Genomic DNA, 22,532 nt, shown 5'->3' on the forward strand with positions numbered 1-22,532 from the left:
CGTCATTAAGAGGCACAAAAAGAACCTCTAAAGGCCTCTCTTTATTGTACATCCAAGTGAACAATGCAATACAGCCATCAAGTGTAGGCAAAAGATTATTCCGTGTGTAAAGAAGTATTCCGATTCCAAGACTTCAGTGATGTTTTGGTATAGTTTCATACAATGTTTTACACGACACCTATCAAAAGGATATCTTGGCTTCTCCTAATTATCTATCATTTTTGGGAGGGAAATCTTTGTCCTCTCTTAACCGTCAGTAATGAAGACATCTGCCAGCAAAAATACTCTATTACTTTAAATACTAGGTACCTAGTAGTGTACACTAGGTTACACATGCTATGAAATAGTTTATCAACATCACCACATCGAAGCAATCACAACACCAGCAGCCACCAATCCCACCGATCTATAATTTCCTCCAAATGCGGCTGCCCCAGAACTAGACTCTGTCGAAGTCGACGTAGTATTCGGATTTCCTGCAACTGTCGCTGCAGTAGTCTGCACATCCGTTGCATTCGAACAACTTCCCACAGACAGCGATACATTTTTCGAGAAAGTAATATCCGCACACTGTAATGAAGATTCATTAGCAACTCATCCCATCTCCCCCATATCTCTCATCACAACCTCCATAGAAACCTATCAAACTCACATTGTACAACCCCCCACTCGTCCCCGCCTCCCCAGTCACGACCTGAATCGTAGCATTCATCCCCTCCGTCACATTCCACCCCACCCCATCCACCACCAACCCCTCCATACAAAACCTTCCCGTCCCCGTCTCGGCAAAAGTTTGTCGTAAAACGGTATTAAATGCACTTCCCACATGGTTACCAAATCCAATAAGCACCTCGATATTTGCAGACGCATCTTCCATGTCTAGAGCAATGGAACCGCTAGATAGAGGCCAGAGGGTGCGATTGCTAGATACAGTATCTTGTCCTCCGCACGGAAATTGGGACAGTGTGTCTTCGTTAAAACCGCGGGAGGCGGGGTAGGAGAGGAGAAAATGAGCGATGCTTAGGAGGGGGAGGGAGAAGGCGACCAGCGCGGAGAAGGGGGTAGTGGTGTACATTGTTGATAGAAAGAGAAGAGTGAGCGGTAATTAGGTAGGTGTTGCTGGATTAAAATTCAAGATACGATTAAATGATATAAGACGATATTGCTACAAAATAGACACAACATATTCTATTATATTTATCCTCACCACCAAAGTCCCCAATAGCAATATAACCGACAATTCTCTCTCACACCCTCCAAAGCACCTCGTCCCACTCATCCGAGAAAATGAGCACATTCAACAAACATGCTCTCTTCTCTCTCTCCATCCCCCCATCCCCCCTCTTCTCTCTCCACCCCCCTCAAAATACAGCATAAAACTATGCCACGATCAAACATCACCACAACACCACACATACCCTAGCTTCTGCCCCATCAAAATCATACCAAGCTCGCTGCTTGCAAGATAGGAGAGAATAAAGCATGAGGATGAGAGCAAAACAGAGATAATATGAGCATGATATTCTTGGGATCCCATATCTTATCATAGGTATCATATCATATCATATCTTATTCACACGACAGAATCATCTCGTGAAGTGGAACATGTTCTGTTTCATATCATCTACCGTGACCTGAGTGGGGAAATTTTCTTTCTTAAAGGGTTTGAGGTGTTGGAGGTAGAGGTGTGCTAGTGTGCGAGGTAGGGATAGAGGTCGAAATAGATACCTAGTAGGTAATCATTGGTGGTTTGAATTGGTGGCGTGATCGAAATAACCTTGGAAGGTTGGGATAACATGTTTAATAAATACAATAGTCAAACGTGTAGTGTCCATGATTGGGAATGAGGAAATGGGTTGTTGGATGTTAGATTGGTTATCTAGTAGGTATTGCGAAGTTGAAGTTTGTAGGCGAGGGATTTGGTTTGGTGTGATGTGAGGTTACTGGATTTGGAATGGAATGGACTAGATTGTATCTATATCTGTATCTGTATCTGTACCTATCTATACATAAAATCCGCAGGAAATTCCAAGAACTCTACGATAGACTCCCAAGAGAAATCAGAATCGACGGAAATGAGAAAATGGATTGAGAATTCATGAAGATACGATGTCTATTTGCGAGGACTCAAATTTAACGCATTCTTGGGTGTGGATGGATGATTATCTATAGGTACATATTCATTTATATATATTATTACAATCTCTGATATTGATGATACCTCATAACTATCTAGGTAATACTATTATCTACTTCTATCTTCTGTCTTCTATCTCTCATTTCCAAACCCGTTACACCACCTATCCGATCATTCACACCTTCACACCTTCACACCTTCACCCCAAATACCCCATCTCCTCCTCCCTTCCTCACCCCCCAATTTCCATATGCGCGTCGCCTTCATACCTACCCGACATATCAACTCTCCATACCTCGTATCATTATATATAACAAATTATATACATAATGACACAACATGTCCATCTCCATCTCCATCTCCATCTCCACCTCCTCCTCCTCCTATACACCCTTCTATACACCCAGCTATCCACAGAAACATCCACATCCACATCCACATACACAACATACATCCACGACTCCTTACCCAGAATCCAGGCTCTCCCTCCCCTCATCCTCATCCTCCTTCTCTCCCTCTCCCTCTCCCTCTCCCTCTCCCTCCCCTCCCTCCCTCCCTCCCCATCCATCCAACCACACCCACAAAAACCGCAACACAACACAAACTCCAAGCAGCACATATCCACAACAGGAGTTTGTAAGACGAGGTTGGTCGTACATCCTGCAGCTATGACGGGTATTCGCAGAAACTATTCAGTATTGTGGTGTGATGAAATTAAATGATATGATATAATATAACATAACATAACATGAAATGATTTTACTACAGATATAGAAATCAGAATGGGAGGTTAGTTCTTTGGAGATTGAATGCGTTTTTCAGATAGTAGGTTGGGTTTGATGGGGGTGCATTGTGAGGACATCATGTTTGTGATCGCCGCGAGATGGGAATAGAGCTTATTTTCAAGTGGGTTTTCTTCTTTCTTCTTTCTGATAGATGTAATCTATATGAATTTATAACAGCTCTCGTCTTCTTGGTCATCATATCGTACCCCTTCCATGCTGATGCTCATGCTCATGCTCATGCTAATAAGCATTATTTATGCCATCTTTTTAATCCCCAACTCCCCTTTCCAAAATCCCAAATCCAGACAAAGAATTATCACATCGTAATCGATCGTATCAGGTAATTTAACAATCATGCTTCATTAACGAGTCATAATACCCAAATTCCTCCCCTTAAGTCAAAACACCACCCATTTCTCTATTTGAAATGATGTGCGCTTTGTCATCCTAAACTCCTCTCCAACCATCCATCCTTATCTCATGATCATAATCATTAAATTAAATCCCATAAAGCTGCTTGCCTGCCGCAGTACATCTATAGGTTGTTTGTTTATTATTTGATATGTCTAGTGCTCAAACGCAATGACATAACGACCTAATGCCAAACTTCCAAGGAATGTACCGCCCAAGACAGATAGGAAATATCCGAGATTCATAGTCATAATTGCGAGCATGCTATTTCTCAATTAGTCCATATTCAATACAAATCAAATAGATTGCGAGAAGAAAACTTACAGTAACCATCCAACACCAGCAATAATAGTATCCATAACCGCTCTCACAGGGTCGACAGTCAATCTCCATGGTCTAACACCCATGGTACGTGTCTTAACAACCATTACATTCTCCTCAACACCATTCTCACTAAGTGTCATATTCTTCGAGTCGCTGTCTATGCTGATACGCTCGGATTTGGGGCCCTTTCCAGCAACGGTAACGTAGCGACGATTGGTTTCTTCTGCAAGCCATGCGCTTTCTTTCCAGGCTTTGACGGCGAGAAGTCCGCGGAACAGGGTAGCGAGGAGAACGAGAAAGATACAGGTTCCTGCATAGCCGGCGTCGGTTGTTGGAGTCCACATGGTGGAGTAGAGGGCGGTAGTTTTGGAGATGAAGAAGGTCATTGACATCATGGACATGTCCATTGTGGTTGTGTTGGACATGGTGGTGGACATGGTGGACATGTCCATGTCTGAAGTTGACATATCCATTTTGGCTGAAAGTTGATGGAGAGTTTGATTGGGTGATATTAGAAGTTTTCTTGGGAAAATAAATGTATGGGTATTTGTAGTGATGTTGTATGAACCGCCGGCGGATCGTTTCGTGCAAATAAGTATTAATGGATTACGGTAGTAGTAACTTGAGTTGATTGAATGATGATGTTCAGGAAGAGAGGACAGAAACTCTTTAATATAGTTGAGGTAAGAACGATGAGAAGTTATGAGGTAGATATTTGCAAACAAGTGGATCTGAGGCAGTTGGAAGTGTCTGTTTCTAGATTCCTTTGCATGAAAATCCGGGGGAGAAAGGTATGAGGCTCTGAATACCTAGTACTACCTAGGGATATATTCCGAATAGGCGACGTCGTTGCGAAGGTTTCAGTATGTTCAGTTTGAAGGGTATCTGGAGATCAGATGAAGATGAGGAAGAAGCAAGTTGCTTTGAGTGAGTACGGTCGTCAAGGTTGGGTTGAGTTTGATACTGAGGCTGTCGTTTGAAGTGAATATTCAAGTGAGTGTCAAATATACCTAATCATTGAGCACGTATTGAGAGATATCAATATCAAAACCTTCAAAGGTTACCTAGCTATTCCAAAAGAATCATGGCCCGCAATTGAGAAGATTTCGTGGCTCTTTGCATCTTTACCTGGTTTCCCTACCTCTTTTTTACTCTTCTTTCCTCTTTTTGCTCTATCTTGCTCAAATTATTATTCATCGTTGTTTGAACCAGTTCAGAAGGTGGTGTTGAAAAGGTGCCAAGGTGGGTAAATAAAGTGCTCAAACACGCTCAGACTAACTAAATTAAGTTTAAAAGTTACCAAAACTCACTCAATTTACTGCCGCTTTTAAAACTTTAAATCATTTCTTATCTCATCCCGTACCAACTTCCACCTCTTTTGACCTCAAAGCTTATTCCTAGACAGCTGAAGCACACAAGAGCGGCATTGGAAACTCATGAAATGTGCTCAAGATCTGCATCACAAACTGTCCACAGCTTCATCATCATGCGAACCGTGATTCTGCGCAATGTGTCGATATCGACCAAAAGAAGAATGGCCGATTGGCAATAACTACCTACCTACCAGTCGGTCTACGGAATACTGGATGGCTCGTCTCCTCGTTCCATGTGCTCAGTGCAACTTCTTGGAGGTGTCTACCGTATATAGGTATGTACTAGGTGGATATAATTCTCGGATGCATTCAAGGTGACTACTACACTGTTCATCAAGACCCAGAAATCAGAGATTCTTGAAGCAGCCTTCAGAGAGTTGAACTTTCACGATGCAAAGATGGAATGGAGTATCTCTATCATTGAGACTTTTCATGCCCGGAAAATCCCATCGCCTGTTCTAGACTCGACGCTTTGTTGTGTGAGAGACTGCTCCATCAGGAAGTCCAAGTCTCCGGGATATTGTTCTGATACAGGCAATAGCAATACACGGTCTGATCTACTTGTGGAATTTGTCCTCACCAGTCTGTATTGAGAGAATTCGAACACACTTAACAGATCATATCAGAGGAGTGAATGAAGATCATGGAATTCCATCTGGCACCCGATTAATGACTTAGGACTACCATCAACCAACCTAATACAACACCATTGGACAAGGAGATCAACCAAATACGATGGACGCACTTTAAATTGGGAAATACGGATCTGTATTAAGTACAAGTTTTGTGTCGATCTCAAATTACCAATACACATTTCGAATGCTTCCAAAGCTCATCCTGGACAATGCTTTCTTCATGGATAATATTCTGTCATGGAAAGACATTCTATACCTGCCATACCTTCAACGCTATCCCAAAATCCCCAATTTTTCGGATCACTCATAGCATTCCCTCGATCAACTTTCTCTTGATATTCCTCTCGACTCTTCAGCGCATAATGATGCAGTGCTATTCGATTTCTCGTGGGCGAATATCGTCTTACAGGTGCCTTGATCCCGTTTTCATCAACAACTATCGCTCCGTCTTTACATCGGACCTGATGGACGGTGTTTGGACCATCATAAAGTGACAATTTGGCAATGGTTTTACCTTGCACATTATGTCCTTCTCCGTCCCATATACAATCAATGTAGGTCTGGCGCACAGACTTGGGTCTGCTTAGTAGGCCAGCAGAGGAATGTGTCATCCAAGACACATATACTGCACCGACGTGTTCGTCTTCCTCATAAGATTCTAGAAACTCGTTCAAATTTTCTTTTCCAGTCATCTCCAGATATTCGTCGGCGTCTATGAAAGCCATCCAAGTGTGATTGCTCCGGTACTTTTCGACACAAAGTTTGTAGACGTGTTCTTGCATGTAGCGGGTATGTTCTGTTTTATTGAAGTACTGGAATGTTACATGCTCTCGAGGTATGCCCAAATCCTCCATTTCCGAAAGAGGTGGATCAGAACCATCGTCCATGATGTAAAATCTTTTTATTCCAAGATGATAGTAATGGTGAGTGAAGAATTCGGGTAAGTCGTTTTGCTGATCTTTGACCGCCATGCACACAGAGACATATTCATCATCTCGAGTGTCTTGCTTAGATCCGAGGAATGGTTTCTTCAACCTATGACCGGGTCCCAAGGTTTCTAAACTCGTTGTATCCTCTGAGAGGCTCGCATCTTCTGAATTCGATGTTTCCGTTCCACTAAAGATACCGAGCATTGCCTTGAATTCATCGAAAGTTCCTGCAGAACCTGCATGTTTCGGGGGCGTCGGATTTGGAATTATAGCTGCTCCTTCAACTACTTTTGGTGTCTCCGGTATGGCCTCATCATTAAGCTGAATATCCACCAGCATGTAATGAATCATAATCAACGCTGAGATGCATAGAAATAGAAATTTCCATGGTACACCGTGTGCTCCCGACAGGAAATTGAAGAACATCTTCGAGAGATGATGATGAAAGATCGCAAACCCTAGGGGTGATTTTATGCGGATTGAGGGTTTGAAATGGTTTATCTGGCCCCTTCCTATCTTTATCTTTTTGCTTTTGTGCTGTTGTCTCAGTGGCTTATGCAGGGAGAATATTGAGGAATTGAGGTGGCGTTTTTGATTCATCGTTCTTAAAATAGTTCTCGCTTGAGATTTGCTTTTCTCCTGATCTTTGGTTTCCTTGGTACTTTATCTCAAGCTGTGTGATTTTTTTTTCTGAATTGGCAGAACTTACTCCAGTAGTACTGTGATTCTGGGGCTCGACGAGTGGTTTTCACAATAGCAAGCACCGTGGTATATACCTTTAATTCGAATTATATTGAAGAGTTTGAAATGAAGTTTTCCTACATAGGACACCACATCCATGGATACCAAATCACATCCGTTAATAATTATAATGATGAAAATGATCCATACTCTGTCCCCAGCTTCGCAGGCGTCATAACCTCCATCATCACCATTTTTCGACCTTACAGTAAGGAATATGCATTCACAATAAATGTCCTTACTCTGGTGAGATGGGCTCCTGCAGTGTTGGCCGTGCGGAATGAGTAAGAGAAGTTGATGAATGGCCATGGTAGTCAGCATTATTCCAAATAATGGTTGAGAAGATATGAAATTATGACTTTATCCATCTTTGAGCGGCACATGCTCGTGTGTTTCCAGTGAATCGCATGTAGTAAAGAGTCAGAGTTGGTAAAGTCAACTTCAAGTGACTGACTATTACTCATCGAAGTCAAGACCAAATGTATTATGACTCCTGGATTCTACACTTGGCCATACAAAAGTCAAAGAAGTCCATTTCTAACTTGTTAACTTCTCAACTATTACAACACAGGACACCCAAACCTCGAGAATAAAATACGACGACAAGCAAACAAACCATCTATCTAATATTTACCACCATGGATATTCATAGGAAGTTCACGGATAAGGTCAAGACACATCCAAAGTACTTTCAAATATTTCTCGTCGTTTTGGTTGTGACGTTCGCAATAATTATTCTCATTGCAGGAGTACTGAAAACCCCTCTCCTAGAGTTACATGCTCCTGACGATGAGTATGATCTATATTTGATATATTATTTTGAAGGTTGCAGATCGATAGTTAACGGCAAAAACGACGGATGCTATAGCCTTGGTGGATTGAAACCCCGATCAAGTCTGGGCAGAAAATTGCTAACACTTTCGATCAGCAAATGGTGGACTACCCGCAGTTGTTTCGGAAGATACTCCAATTTCTGGTAATACCCATTTTCGAAATAAATCATCAATATTCTACATTGTTGTGTCACTAAATATTCCCGCAGGACTTCCAAATCTCAAAATCATCTTCGCCTTGTTTTTTCTGAGTGGCCTCGCCCATCTCGCCCATGGCTTGTTCGGCCTAAAAGTCCATTTGAATGATCTATATCACCCTAAAATCGAGAATACTATGGCTTTTGTATGTATTCTCTTCTTTCTCCCTATACCCATCTCAAAAGCGGTGTTCTTACATAGTGTAACTAGATATCCTTCTTTACTTTGCTTGCGGCTGCAATAGCCTGTCCATGGATCTTGCTTGATTACAAGTGCCAAATCCAGTCCATTAGCAATGACAATATTACTGTTAAAGTCGGCACTAGCATTATTGGATTGGGGTTCACGGCTGTGCTCTTCAGTCTCGTGAGTAGGGAGATCCTGATTGTGGGGACACTTAAGAATGAGAGAGCGATCCAAGCGTTTTCGGATACTCCAAGAAACGGTGAGGATACACGTCGATATTCTCTAGATGACGGGGATTCAATTCAATCTGGACCTGATGATGAGGCTGAACGATTACAGATCCCGGTCCACAATATTAGGCAAGATCACCTCGGGCCTATTTCGAGAGGGGACCCGGCCTCGATGCGAATGCCAATGCCTCCTGGAATGAGAAGAGTGCCGCCTCTAGATGCATATATATGGAAACCTCGAGGGCACCCACCTCCACCTCCACCCCCACCTCCACTTCGAGTTGAATACGCACGGGGACCTCCAGGACCTCCACCTCAAATGCATGCAGGATACGGACGTGGCCCAGGCTGAAGTTTATGATTATAGAGTTAGTAAAGCAATGTAAAATACCTGGTTTTGATATTAATCTCAGGTTAGGAGTTGGGCGGATATTTCGTAGGATTTAGTTGGAGTTTTTGGCTTTGGGATTTTATAGTGAACGACAATGAGCAGTGTATTTAAACATTTTGAGAATAGTCTAATTTGAGACTCTTTATGCTTGAGAGCGTTCGAGATGTTGGGGGATTTAATAAACTCGTTGTTTTTCCATCGGCTTTGATTCATATTCATGTCTTATGTTTTCATGTGATGTTGAAACAGTATTCACATAAGGACTTTCACACATTACTTCTTCATTGTGAATAGTGTATTCACTAATCTATTTATAGAGTTGTCAAGACTTGAACCTCCACCACAAAATAGTCATAATATCATCACTAAACAAATACATCATCATGCGATTCCATCATCACCTTCGAAATGTAAACTTGGCATGCGCTGTCAAAGGAGTGTTTTCTCTTTTACCCATTTTTACTAACACTGAAGAGTACATCGACATCTCTGTTATGAATAATACATACAATTCCTTTCTCGATTGAATCTTATTAGAGTTGGAAGGAAAGGAAAGGGGGCTGGATAGTAGGAATAGGTAGGTACCTAGTTAAAGTCCTGTATCTCCAAGCGAGATTCACTGCCTTTATTCGGTCTTACATCTCCTGTTTTCTACTCGCCGCTATTTTGAAGGTCTCTCACTTAGAAGTAGGTGTTAAAAATTAATCCTTCCGCAGGAAGCTTCGTCTAGAAGGTTACTTGAAGATAATGAGAGTATGTTGACGGATTTTTGAGGAAATTTGGCTGAGGATAAGAACGGCAGATGCACTACCTCTAAACATCACTTTTGATTTGTTTTATAGATGTGCAAGTAACGATAATCTTATTGAGCTACAATAACTGGTTTTCGGTTTCGTGTATGATTTGAATTGCTGTATTTTGACAAGTTGAGGTAAGGAGAATATCGGCTGATGGTTTTAAATAAATTGTATATGTGGCAGTCAACACACGGCAACTCTTTCCATTCAGGTAATAGGATCGATGCCGAATCAATGTAAAGGTATGGGATACTTCGCGCTTGCAACCAATGCATCGGTATCAATATAGCATATTATCCTTTACGTTCGGTTTAGGAATCCGGAATTATTCAAACAACATCATCTAGCCATTAAAGCATATTTCACCCTTCGCATCACCCTCGACCTTTACCACGATAATTGGAGTTAATTTGCATCAAATACCCGTGTAAAAGTAAAGCATACTGGAGCCCTCAGGCTTCACTCCTCTACCAACGTCAAAAGCATATTATCATGCTGAGAGATACACCTCGGTGTAAACAAACCTATACGTGAGTCATCGTTTCAAGGGCTATGACTATACTGCTTTTAATTATCATTGTCATACTAGGATGCAACTTTATTCCGATTCTATCATTAGATATGCGGGATCTGAAGATAGCTGGAGGATCACCAGAGAATGTCTATGACCATTACGATATACTTCATGAAGATTTGCGGAAGAAATGAACGTATTGCGGGATTTGACAATCAATCATCCAATGAGCTTTGTCAATGGTTTGGTAAGTAAAGCGTAAATAGCAATAACGAGTAGTCAAGAAAAGATGCTGACAGTTTTTCCCAGCCATACACTGTATCTGGGGAAAAATCTTCCTCCGCTTCAGTCGCGGGGCTTCAGAAAACACTTTGAAACATATTCTCAAGCTTGGTAAGGCGTCGAAATTCTTCACCTTTTCTATCTTACTATTTTTCATAGGCGATTTCTTTGAACTACTCATTAACAACGTCACTCTCCTCTTCAACTTATTTTGGGGAATTGATTTCTCTCCTCTTCTCTAGAATTTTTCAGGTATCCAACCCTATTAAGGGACAGCTAGTCTCCGCAAGGATTCTACGTAATGACTTATATAGGACTACTCTTACTTCCTTTCTAGAACTTATTCTAATATTGGTAACTACGCCATCGTCGAGTTCGTGTTACTCACGGTGAATGAAATCTTCTTTGTGTGGGATTCAGCACGCGCTATTCACGGCTTGGAATGCACTCCTGAGATTTGTATTCCGGTACACGCGAGTTGGATTCTAGTGGGGGTTTCGATACTTGTATTGGTTTTACAGATAATAGAGTCAAGGACTTTATTTGTCATGTTATTATCAGAGGGTTTGCTCGACTTGAATTTCAGTTTCGGACGGGATGTCAGACTAAATTGATGAGAAGATGTGAGATTTTCTTTCATTTTGAGCGTGGGAGTTTTTCACTTCACTCATTTTCAAGGATGTATTGTGATCTTGTATGAGAAGTTACAGAAGCTCTATTCCCACCGAGTGTGGGATGGACAAGCATTTGAGTACCTATTCACTAGAGGTTGGCCCGGCTCGCTTCTAAGGAAAGATTAAGTGTCAAGTTTGTGAATGGCAAGTATATTCCAATTCGATATCATTTAATGTATCCTATGCATCTAATACACTGTTATTATATAGTATAAAATATAGATAGGTGTTGAATAACTAAACGATCAGACTTCACAATCAGTCCAGATGTTACACCAACTAGTCGCTTCTATGCTAGCTTATTGAGAGGCTAGACGAGAAGTCTAGACTTTCCCTGGGACCTTTGAACTGTACGTTGTATGTCGTATGATGTTCACATGATGTACTGGATGATAAAGAAGGTTTTGGCGTTCCGAATCGACTATTCTTTTAGGATCTAGAAAGACAATTGAAAATACCGCGGGATACGGTTGATACGGTCTGAGATGTTCAGGAGAGCTAGCTCTAAGCTCGCTGTCTAGATTAATACATCATAAAAGTAATCTATTATAGGCATCAGCCATTCCGGCCCAGTACGGTAAAACTATCAGGTACTCTGCGGTAGACCCGGAAATCGATCACATGGTGGATTATTCAGAACCTAGATTTAGATTAGCGAAAGTAATTCGATTCAACAAAAAAGAAAACTTTATGAGTGAGCGTTCATGAATCAAGAATTCTACACCATCGAAAATTAAAGCCAACCCCAACAAAACGAAAGCATACTGTCACAATGAGACCCCAGCCCCGGTGTCAAAGAAATTCAACATTGGTTGGGATACCATCCATCTTGGCCAATATCACTATTATACTTATAATCTTTCTGGGATTCAAGATTAAGCCAATTGTATCATTAGATACGAGAGATCTAAATCTATTTGCGGGCTCTCCAATATCCGCTTATGATCGGTATGACTTTTATTTTGCACGTGTCTGTAAAAGCAATTATCATACTACGGACAGTCAGAATCTTGTAATTGAGAAGATTTGCTTAGACTATGGTAAGTCTCGGAACAGTTGTTGTGCAAATATACATACTGATCATCTATATAGAGGGAGGAATGATGATCCTAAAAGATTTTGGAGAAGATTTGCCGAGGAGTGTTTTGGAGCATCTCGAATGGCTCGGTAAGTTTCTGTGTTTACTGAAGCTCATACTCTACTGACATTTATAGATTCTTATCTTGACGGAAGCCTGTACACGAACATCACCGTGCTTTTTGTTCTTTACATTCTCGGTTGTATATTTGGTGCCACAGTTTTCTGGGTAGGCCTTGATACTTTGGAAAGTAGTAGGCCTTCCAACAAAGTGGACTCTGACTCAGATGTGAGATTGTACATGGAGATGGTGTGTAGATATTTCTTTATCCTCTCTAAAACATATACTAATTCAAATATTTAGGCATCGTTTCAAGCTCTCATACTTATAGTTACGAACGCCGTTTTTGTATCCGCCTTGGTAGGCCTTGGAGGTCGGTTTCGGTGCACTGATGAGGTGTGTATCCCAGTGCATAGGTCTTGGTTGATGCTTGGATTCTCTACCCTTGCGTTGTTTGAAGTTCTATTTTCTATGTCAGCGATGGCATATCTGCTGTGTCCAGATTGCAATGAGCGTCGCTGCCACACTCACTGTCTGTTGAAAGTAGCATAGATGAGATTCTATAGGAGCTTCTTTCAAACCAGATAAATGGTGAGTAGTTTTGGTTAAGAGAGAGAGGTTATCTTGATAGGCGTATCATGGTATGCTATGAATCTTCCTACAAAGATGCAGGGTTAGAGGAGCTTAGACTTCAGGCGTTAGGAGAGAGTGATTCATTCGAGTTGCTTACAAGGATTACAAAGCATAAGTTGACTGCCCGGGCACTCTCGAAAGATTACCCTATGATATTCTCTTTTCATAGAACATCTTGAAACCGTGATGTCTCCCTACATCAAGTAGAATTGCTTTATGGTAACGAGTTGACGGTTGGAGAGCGATGACGAGTCATCTCTAATGAATCACTGAAACCTGGACTTCTTCATATTGCGCATTGCTAGGAGTACAGCTCTTGAATTGAGTGTCAAGGGGGTTGTTGCATAATTAACAGATAGAGTTATATGAGGGTTCTTGGAAATTGAGATTTACTTTGAAAATTTACTGTTGCGTTTATTTTTGAGGTCGCTGTTTGATAAATTTGAGGTTAAAGATACATGATGAGCTAGGTACATATCTGCATCGATAAACTGATTGGGTGATATGGAAGTAAGAGTAAAGTGAGGCCTTGACGCAACATTTAATGATCATTCTTTTTGACGCCGAGCAGAGTGAAGGTTTCAAATCAGAATGAAGAGCGTGCCAAGATCAAAATCAAGCCATTTTTGGCACTTAAGAGATATGCGTGTATTATATATCTTCTCTGAACGACATGAACGATAATGCTTCGCAACTATTTTAGCATGAGGCTTCCTTACTCATCTCTGACTTCTATCGAGATACGGCCCGGATAAGATGTGTATATGTCTCCCATTAAATTTCAAATCCCCAACTTATAGAGCAAGCCCAATCTGGCTCTCTCTAACATAGTCAATCTCATGCTCCACGCGTGTTCCTTCCTCACATACATTCACAGCTCTCCCTCCTGTCATAGCCAGCATCACCGGTTCACCCATTCTAACTTCCGCTGGGTCTCTGTTGCAATTCATGTACACACCACCATCATCCGGAGTCTCACTACTGTTATCGGGCCTTCTGATCATCCACGCACCCCATCCCCAAGCAGTTGAGGCAACAGAAGCTACTCCAAAAGTAAACCAAATTAATACCAGCAAACCTGTTCCGCGATACCCCAGAATCCCGACATCTTCACCAAATTTATTGATAGTCGTAACCGCTTGGTATTGAAGGGCCGTGGTTATGCTGTTTCCAACTAAGATGAAGGTTGCCGTTAACTATTTCATCTGTTAGCGTTAACTCTCTGTGTTCAACAATGCAGTATAATGTGAATTCTGGCTCAAGATTGGTGATTCAAGTTGAGGAAAACGAGAAGACACAAAACATACGACAGAGAAACCTCCGAAAATCCAAGCAACATCAAATCCCAGGAACGATATAAAAGCTATGATTAACAAAATGCCTTCTAGGCAGATTGCAGTAGCATATATGGCGAGTGCCGCATGAAGTTCCGCATGATACGATTTTTTGAACGCATTCTGGATTTGGCCGAGTTGATGCCCAAAGTTGTTGTCTGGAAGTTGAATTTGGACCGAAGAGTTGGGTCTGATGAGTTGGAGATGGATAATGTTGGCGGGAAGAAATTTGACTTCAACATGTTAAAATTTTTACTTCATCCGTTCGTATTTGTAGACGAATGGAACATACCATCAGATGAAGGTTTTGAGCAGGATACATTCTTCAACCTGGGGCTTATATTACGTGTAGAAACATAATTTCCTTCACAGTGAGTTCGAAAATATAGATTCAATACATCGGTGATGGGTAGACTGTAGTTATTGCTCTGAAAGATATTATCTTTCAACTTAGTAGTATCAAGGGAAATGATGGGGAAGTCGAACAGAAAGCTCTCTTCTTTACCTATGTCAATGAACATCCCTGTAAGTAAAAGGAGAAGTATTGTTAATGCTGCTGGTAAAACGATATACTTGCGAGGCATATTGACATCTCTGATATGCAACATGTTTGACAAAAAGGAAAGTGTGGATTTGTTAGAAAGGTTATATACTGATAGATCGAAGAAGAAAAAAAGAAAATGTGAGCGGCTACCTACTTTTTCACAATTCACTCATTCAACTTGTTGATTGTGAATGCGGCTTTAAGTCAACGAAAACTGCGAGCATTCACCACTATCTGGTTTATCGTTATCAAGCAAGAACCAATCACTGGAGAAAACGACTGAGTAAAACTACTTTTATCTCAGGATATTAACGAAGGATTGCTTGCAAAAAGTGAGGCTCTCAACAGAAGAATTGAGCAACGCTTATCATCTCACCTCTGCTTTCCTCAAAGTAAAGACGCGAATGTCTTTACGGAATGATCTAGTGTCCCAATAGATGATACTTTCATCGCATTTGAGGAGTCTCGAGATCCGCAAGTAGCTCGCGATGCGCAATTTGTGTAAGATCACATGGATTTGGGTATTCAGAATTTGGGGATGTCATCCCTCATCGTCTGCTTGGTAGAGAATCACCAAGGCTTTCCCTGACGAACCCAGAGAAAGGCCGCAAAGACAGAGAGACCAATGGAAGCCAAAAAGTAACGCACTAACGGACCAAAGCAGACGTATTGATGTCAATTTCATAGTGACAGCAAAAGGGCTAAGAACGTGAGGTGGTTTGCTCGGTTAAACATTCTATCGCTGTCATGGTGGGGATAAATCTCCATGCATATGCATGTGCGTAAGTAAGCCCGTATTAAAGGTTATATCCGATTCCGATATCCGGTCTATACGTAGGAGAAAAAACAGGCCGGAATTGACCAATGCTCTCTACGCGTTGTTTTGGTGAGGGTGCACGTACCATTGCGTAGTAGTCAATTCCGGCCTGTTTTTTCTCCTATGTATAGCCGGTGGACTACGGAGTAATACACCTCTCCACTCTTGATACGCTTTGTCATCTTATCAATCTTGGCATATATGAGTCGAAACCTGAGAGGAAACGTACGCAAGTCAACCAAATATTTTCCGAATCAGACTCAATAGAAACACCCCATAGCGTCACAATGGTTCTCAAAGTTGAGGAATGTAATGATGATGATATGCATCGGGTTTTTGAAATCTTTTGCCAGGCGTTCGGAACTAGACACCCCATGATTGAGGCAGTTTATCCAAATCATGATACTGAGGCTGGTCGAATCAGTGGTGGAAACCGATTCCGGGATATCAAAAATAACGACCCCCACACGAAATTTCTCAAAGTCGTGGATACAGACACAGGCACTATAATTGCAAAAGCCAAATGGAATATTTGGAAAGGTGTGATTCCACCCGAAAAAGATTTAGATGGCGATTTTTGGGAAACTGCGGAGGAGAAGGAGTGGGCTCAGCATTTGAACCGAGACTTCCTGATCACTCGTCGGGCAGCCATCAAAGAATATGAGGGCCATTTAGTTTGTAAGAGTCTTGAGTTGCTGTTTGTGTTTTCGCTGACCCATGATTATAGCATTGGATATCCTTGCTGTTGACCCCGCTTATCATCGTCGGGGAGCAGGTCGTCTTTTAGTCAAATGGGGAACTGCAATCGCTGATGAACTTGGATATGCGGTATGTAGAATCTGTCGATCTGAGCATCGACTGGACCCCGCTCTTATTGATAACTGTAGCTAACGTGAGTTTAATTTAGGCCATAGTAGAAGCATCTGTAGCTGGTCGACCACTATATGAATCCGAGGGATTCGAATATGTTAAACATTGCGAAACAAAAATACCAGAAAGGTTCGGTGATCGAAAAGGAGAAGGGTTCATCTGGATGGTGAGGCCAGCGAAGAAGTAGATTTAAGGATGGGGACAATAGGTCTTTTGGCCTCTCTCTCAATGACCTGGATATACATATATGTATATAATGTATATATGCATGATCGACTAAAGCTATGTGTTGACGTCCAATGAAGTGAGTTTGATCGAGCACACATGTTTTAGGTAACTGTGGCGACTCGAGGGCGAGTAACCTTATACCCGATTTCATAGTGTGTTCAAAACGTGACTTTTTTTAATCTAATCAACTTTTTACTAAATCCTATGTAAAAATAATTCAATTGCTTTTAATTCGATCAATATAGTTTTAAATTGAAAGAACTTTATATTATAATATAGATTTTAATTAAAAGAATTGATAAATAAAATCTAAATAGTTTTGATTAGAAATTGATTGAATTAAAAGTGATTAAATGAAAATTCAATTTTCGAAAATTCAAAAGCCTAAAAATTATATCAAAAATCATAATTTCATTTAACTATCTTTAATTCAATTAATTTTTAATCAAAATCATTCAGATTTTATTTATCAATTCTTTAAATTGAAATCTATATTATAACATAGAGTTTTTTCAATTTGAAGCTATATTGATTAAATTGAATTTTTCAGTTTTCGGAATTTCGATTAGATAATATTGAAAAAGTGCTTTTTCTTTTAGATATACGTTATGAAATCGGGTGTATGCATTTGTATCACGTGTTTCATCAGCCTCTGAGCCACTTTGAAAGACAACTCAGAAAATAACCTTGAGTCATTAGAACTCACTACGAAGAGAAGGGTCGAACGGGTGTTACGATTAAAATCGTCAAAGACACAGGAAGATATTACCACGATTCGTGAATATCCCTTAATACATACCTCCAAATCGAATGGATTCAGTGAGTGCCGATCTGTTAAATTCAAGGGAAGGTTAATCAAAGAACATAAAACAGGAGTTAAAAAGCCAATTTATGTCATAAGTTTGATTAAATCTTCTTTGACCGGCATAGCCTTTGTACTGCTTCCTACATAAGACCTCGGATAGCGTGTTCCTAGTCCTGTGATAATGCGTCTAGCTCGAGCTGAGTGATGCAAAGGGACGGCGTTGCCCGACCAAAGTATTCAAAAAGCCTCAAGGTCTTTTCAATAAGATAAACGCGTACCATTTTTCTCACAACGTTTCATCTTGCTTACTTTTTTTTCCCTCGTAGTGTTCAATATCTATGGGATACTTTTCACAGTTCTTATTTTGTTAGATGGCAGGCTATTTATGGATAACGCCGCCTCCAATATTCTTGGCTCCGGATTTTACCTTTAATAGAGCATTGAGCTCTAGGACAAGAACAACATCATTGTACCTTTAGTTCAGCGTGGGCAATAGGCGCCACGGCAGAAGCAATCATCATATCCTCTCAAGTAAGAATTGTGGGTTCAGTGAGCATCGTCTCAAAATATCTTGAAACCAAGGCTTCACTTGATGGGATTCAAAGGTTTCAAAAGCATCTAATTACATTGTTTAACAAAATCGTCAACATGAGCTCAAATCTTCTGGCTGGAATTTTAGCAGCCCTAAGCATTCATGGTAAGCATGATTATTACTACGATATATTTCCCAATGTTTCCAGCCATGAAAAGATTGAAATCTTGATATCTGCCATGGATTAAAATAACCGTCTTTTTCAATCCTACATCATAGCAAAGCGTGTATGTCTTTGCCGCAACCATCAGTTTGTTACTCAATTTCATTGCCAATTCCATCCATCTCGAGATCCATGACAAACGTTGTTTAGCAATATATCAAGTCGACCTATACCCCTCGAGCTGCTTGTCGCTTGGAAGATTTTCAAATACGTACAATCATATCGCTCTCTTTAGTGATTTTTCCCTCGAACATGGAACACACAGATTGCTCTGAGTCATCAAATACTCCACCAAGCGTGTACAAATCATTTCTGAATTGTACCCAGACTCCGATTAGCTAACCCATAACTCTTATAACATTTTGCTTCCGTCACTTCAGTCTGCCAAAGGGACAGTGAGTATACATCCATTAAAGACCGCCTATATCTTCAATTATTGGAACAGCAGACGTCAAACAAATATTAAACTAGAGATGCCAAGTCTGTGGAACGACGTGCATGAGCTAGGCTGACAAGTATTTCGCGAATTGGAAGCGAGGAAGACGATATATGCAACTAAGAAAGCCATCGCATCAAGAGCCGAGCGAATGAAACATTGGAGAGCAGCAAAGTAGGAAAGAAATCTTGAAATCAACTTAGCCACCTAAATGGCTGTCCAAATGCTTTCCAATTCAGCGACCCCAACCTGACGGGCAATATTGACACCGAAGTTGGTAAAATTGCTGCTTCGATGATTGGCAGGTCTAGGCCCACAACCATTGCAGCTAGTCAATTCCCCAATTGATTTCCCCTGTTAGAATCACTTACCACAATGTTTGAAGCAAGAGCTGCAGAAAATGCTACAGAAATATGTACCTACGGCACGGCAAGGCGCAGCAAGGCACCCCAGTAGCACTGCACCCCCTCAGTTCATGAACTTAAGCTTTTCCGCCTCTTTTCTTGTTCTTGGATTGATTTAAGCCCTCCTTCATTTCGAGAATATGATATCACGTTTACTGGGGCTGATATGGCTATTTTCTCGCGTTTTTGGTAAGTTGCTTGTTCTTCATGATCTGAAAAATATTGTGAAGTCTGTCACTGACTGAAGATTGAAACAGCACAAGATGATGATGCATCTCCAACAGTCATTGGAATAAACTATGGATCAACAACGAAGTTAATGACAATCACAACGCCTACCGGTACTGCAACTAGTACACCTACCAGGTCGTCTGCAAGTACAAACATAAATACAAATACAGCACCCTCGGCTTCATCTACCCACATCACTCGAATAGTAATTCTAATAGTAACAGCCGTCGTATGCATACCCTGCGGACTAATTTTGCGAAGATATAGACGACAAGGCTATTTCTTTAGACCTCCAAAAAAACCAGAACGAAAACCAAATGATACACATCTTGGGATTGCAGAGTTGCCACAAGGTAGATATCACGAGACGACGGAATTGATGGTGGAGGATTCGCCGGGGGAAATGGGATTGGGTGGGCATCATGAGATGCTTGAGATGGAGGGTTCTCTTTTACAGCCGAAGGAGATGCCGGCGACGGGATCGACGTGTATGAAGTGGGGGACTACGAGCCCAGAGATTCAAGGGTTTGAGAGGAAAAGAGGGAGTATGGTGGTTTTGCCCTGTTGAACTTTTGTGTTTATGTTGGGAAGAGCGGGATGATAGTCTTGGGCTGGACGATGATGTGAAATTGGCTTTGAGGGCGAACCCGATGGTTCTTCGTATAATTGAATGAATGGAAAGACCCAGGACGGAAAGACAGGTTTGTAACTAGGTGTGGCGTACGAGAGGATCTTTGTATATAACGAACCAGCGACTTTCATTATTTCCAAGCGAATTCAACCCATCAGGAAGTTTCGAAATGATCTTGGTCTGGTGATATCTAATGTTGAAGGAGGTACAGCCATCTGTTTTCCATTTGCTATGCCCCACTTTTAAGTTTGTGAACTTTGAGAATAGCATCATTGATGAGCGAGCGGAACCTGCTCAATATTGTCTGATTCTCATTGACCAATCAAATCGCTCTTCAGGAGTTTTGTTGCATATCTGAGAAAAGCTCGCGAAATATCAAAACTTGCTCGTTAAAGAAGAGGCAACCTCGCCAGGCAGGGTCATCTAATGCCCAAAATCTCAACGCATTGGTACGAAAGACAAGAGTAAAAACTAGTACAAATTTTAACTCTAATCCCCATTCATATATTTCCCATAATCCCCGGTTCTATCTTTTCCAACTCCTGCGATAACTCCATCCAAATATCCTTTTGGGTCGCTATCCCATCGAGTGATGTTGTCCAAGATGATACCCTGATTTCTCATTAGTCTCAGACAAATAAACAAAAACACCTAGACAGAAGGGGTCCTGACTTCCCAATTTTACAATCATCCAAATACATCCCATTTGTTTCCTCCTCTCCCCCAGCACCATGCACCAACGTCCTGCTCCCCTCCTCCACACTCCTCGCCATCAATTTCATCGCCCCCCTAACCAAATGCTTTGTAGCTCCTGTCGCATGCCTCATAATCTCCGTATCCACCAACCCTGGATTAACAATATTCACAACCACATGTCCACTCCTCCCCTGCGTCTCCGATTCGCGAAGAGCAAACGCGAGTTCTCGGGAAAAAAGCAGAGAGATCAGTTTACTCACATTATATCGATCTCTCATATCAGCTCTTTCTTCCACCCTCAACTCTTCAAACACATTCCCTGCTCGCCGTTCCGGGAACGTAGTCAGATGATGTACGAAACTTCCCGTGAACGTCATTACCCCTCTCGTATCAAATTCTATACTCGTCTCCCTCAATTTTGACAACAAAAGCAACGCTAATAAGAAAGTGTTAACTACATTTACACAAATCGTCTCTTCATTTCTCTCTACGATTTTAAAATCGAAAACATAGATTCCAGCGTTCGAGACCAAGATATCAAGTCTCGGAAGCGCATTTGCTCGATGCGCAAATTCTTTGACAGAAGATTGAGAACACAGATCGAGATTCCATACTTCGAGGATGTCTGGAGAGCAGGAGGTACTGTCTATGATGGATTGGCGTGCAGCTTCACCTTTTGAGAGGGAGCGCACGGCGAGGATGACTTTTTGAGCATCGAGACGGACCTTTTATTTTGTTAATATTCATACAATCCACATACATATCAGTCTTTATAGAGATTAAAACAAATACATACAAACCACCTCGCCGCCTCCAATCCCAATCCACTATTACTCCCAGTAACGATAATAGTTTTCCCTGTGAATTTCTTCTCAGGAACGGGCAAGGTAACTATGGTGTGTGATTTTAAATGATTCAGGAAAAAAGACATTGTAGAAATGGGTCTTGAAAGAGATGTTTTGAGTACTGGAGTTGGTAGCATGGAGAAGTTCGAGGGGAGACTTGATATTGATAGCGCATTGATCGGAATCCGTCTGAAACGCACTCGCTCGAGCCCGTTCCCCCACCATTTCGGATGGAGATAGAGGAGAGCTATAGAAAGAAGAAAAGTAAGAATAGAGATGAGGAGGGTGAAGAAAGACATGATGGAACAGGATTTTAAGAGAACTCCATGGTATTTGGTAAAATTCGAATTAATTTCAATATCACGTTTTGTGAAATGGGTCGGATGTAAGGTGGATGTTTTTGATATTGGATAAATTGGCACGTGCACGAAACTTCCAAGTTGATAGTATGATCATGGAAATGCTTGTCGAGATAAATTGTATTAGCTACCTACAAAAGCTTCTAAATCCACAATATGTATACGCATGCTACTCATGTATGTTCTGCCTCTCCATGTAAAAGTCTAATCTCGCTATCCTTCCTTTTTCTCTCTATGCGCCCGAACTCCTTTACCGCCCAATGAATGCCCTATACCAAAATGAAAAACGTACATCCTATTCCCATCAACACGAACAACTCAAAAATATAAAGTATTTGTTACAATATAATACCGAGAATCTGATCT

At 41.2% G+C, this 22,532-nt stretch overlaps 9 protein-coding genes across 9 annotated transcripts; 4 read left to right on the top strand and 5 right to left on the bottom strand.

Annotated features, from left to right (window-relative positions):
• Positions 1 to 357: 357 nt before the first annotated feature.
• On the bottom strand, positions 358 to 1,075 carry EAE98_008775 (uncharacterized protein; the record flags this gene model as incomplete). The annotated part of the gene is made up of 2 exons (XM_038956398.1): positions 358 to 570; positions 653 to 1,075. The coding sequence occupies 2 exons, from the start codon at positions 1,073 to 1,075 to the stop codon at positions 358 to 360; spliced, it is 636 nt and encodes a 211-aa protein (XP_038807110.1).
• Positions 1,076 to 3,488: 2,413 nt separating this feature from the next.
• On the bottom strand, positions 3,489 to 4,130 carry EAE98_008776 (uncharacterized protein; the record flags this gene model as incomplete). Its single annotated transcript, XM_038956399.1, has 2 exons — positions 3,489 to 3,597; positions 3,658 to 4,130. The coding sequence occupies 2 exons, from the start codon at positions 4,128 to 4,130 to the stop codon at positions 3,489 to 3,491; spliced, it is 582 nt and encodes a 193-aa protein (XP_038807111.1).
• A 1,753-nt stretch (positions 4,131 to 5,883) lies between these two features.
• EAE98_008777 (uncharacterized protein) lies at positions 5,884 to 7,020 on the bottom strand (the record flags this gene model as incomplete). Its single annotated transcript, XM_038956400.1, has 1 exon — positions 5,884 to 7,020. One exon carries the CDS (start codon positions 7,018 to 7,020, stop codon positions 5,884 to 5,886), a length of 1,137 nt encoding a protein of 378 aa, XP_038807112.1.
• Positions 7,021 to 7,973: 953 nt separating this feature from the next.
• Positions 7,974 to 9,225, top strand: EAE98_008778 (uncharacterized protein; the record flags this gene model as incomplete). The annotated part of the gene is made up of 3 exons (XM_038956401.1): positions 7,974 to 8,208; positions 8,264 to 8,511; positions 8,577 to 9,225. The coding sequence occupies 3 exons, from the start codon at positions 7,974 to 7,976 to the stop codon at positions 9,132 to 9,134; spliced, it is 1,041 nt and encodes a 346-aa protein (XP_038807113.1). The 3' UTR covers positions 9,135 to 9,225.
• A 2,987-nt stretch (positions 9,226 to 12,212) lies between these two features.
• EAE98_008779 (uncharacterized protein) lies at positions 12,213 to 13,130 on the top strand (the record flags this gene model as incomplete). The annotated part of the gene is made up of 4 exons (XM_038956402.1): positions 12,213 to 12,480; positions 12,533 to 12,607; positions 12,655 to 12,827; positions 12,882 to 13,130. The coding sequence occupies 4 exons, from the start codon at positions 12,213 to 12,215 to the stop codon at positions 13,128 to 13,130; spliced, it is 765 nt and encodes a 254-aa protein (XP_038807114.1).
• An 875-nt stretch (positions 13,131 to 14,005) lies between these two features.
• EAE98_008780 (uncharacterized protein) lies at positions 14,006 to 15,129 on the bottom strand (the record flags this gene model as incomplete). The annotated part of the gene is made up of 3 exons (XM_038956403.1): positions 14,006 to 14,407; positions 14,519 to 14,778; positions 14,838 to 15,129. 3 exons carry the CDS (start codon positions 15,127 to 15,129, stop codon positions 14,006 to 14,008), a joined length of 954 nt encoding a protein of 317 aa, XP_038807115.1.
• A 1,064-nt stretch (positions 15,130 to 16,193) lies between these two features.
• EAE98_008781 (uncharacterized protein) lies at positions 16,194 to 16,963 on the top strand (the record flags this gene model as incomplete). Its single annotated transcript, XM_038956404.1, has 3 exons — positions 16,194 to 16,584; positions 16,634 to 16,734; positions 16,814 to 16,963. The coding sequence occupies 3 exons, from the start codon at positions 16,194 to 16,196 to the stop codon at positions 16,961 to 16,963; spliced, it is 642 nt and encodes a 213-aa protein (XP_038807116.1).
• Positions 16,964 to 19,544: 2,581 nt separating this feature from the next.
• On the top strand, positions 19,545 to 20,203 carry EAE98_008782 (uncharacterized protein; the record flags this gene model as incomplete). The annotated part of the gene is made up of 2 exons (XM_038956405.1): positions 19,545 to 19,593; positions 19,662 to 20,203. 2 exons carry the CDS (start codon positions 19,545 to 19,547, stop codon positions 20,201 to 20,203), a joined length of 591 nt encoding a protein of 196 aa, XP_038807117.1.
• Positions 20,204 to 20,766: 563 nt separating this feature from the next.
• EAE98_008783 (uncharacterized protein) lies at positions 20,767 to 21,893 on the bottom strand (the record flags this gene model as incomplete). The annotated part of the gene is made up of 3 exons (XM_038956406.1): positions 20,767 to 20,878; positions 20,939 to 21,687; positions 21,759 to 21,893. 3 exons carry the CDS (start codon positions 21,891 to 21,893, stop codon positions 20,767 to 20,769), a joined length of 996 nt encoding a protein of 331 aa, XP_038807118.1.
• Between the last annotated feature and the right edge of the window lie 639 nt (positions 21,894 to 22,532).

This window comes from Botrytis deweyae, assembly GCF_014898535.1.
Source record: "Botrytis deweyae strain B1 chromosome Unknown BDEW_024, whole genome shotgun sequence".
NCBI classification, from domain to species: domain Eukaryota; kingdom Fungi; phylum Ascomycota; class Leotiomycetes; order Helotiales; family Sclerotiniaceae; genus Botrytis; species Botrytis deweyae.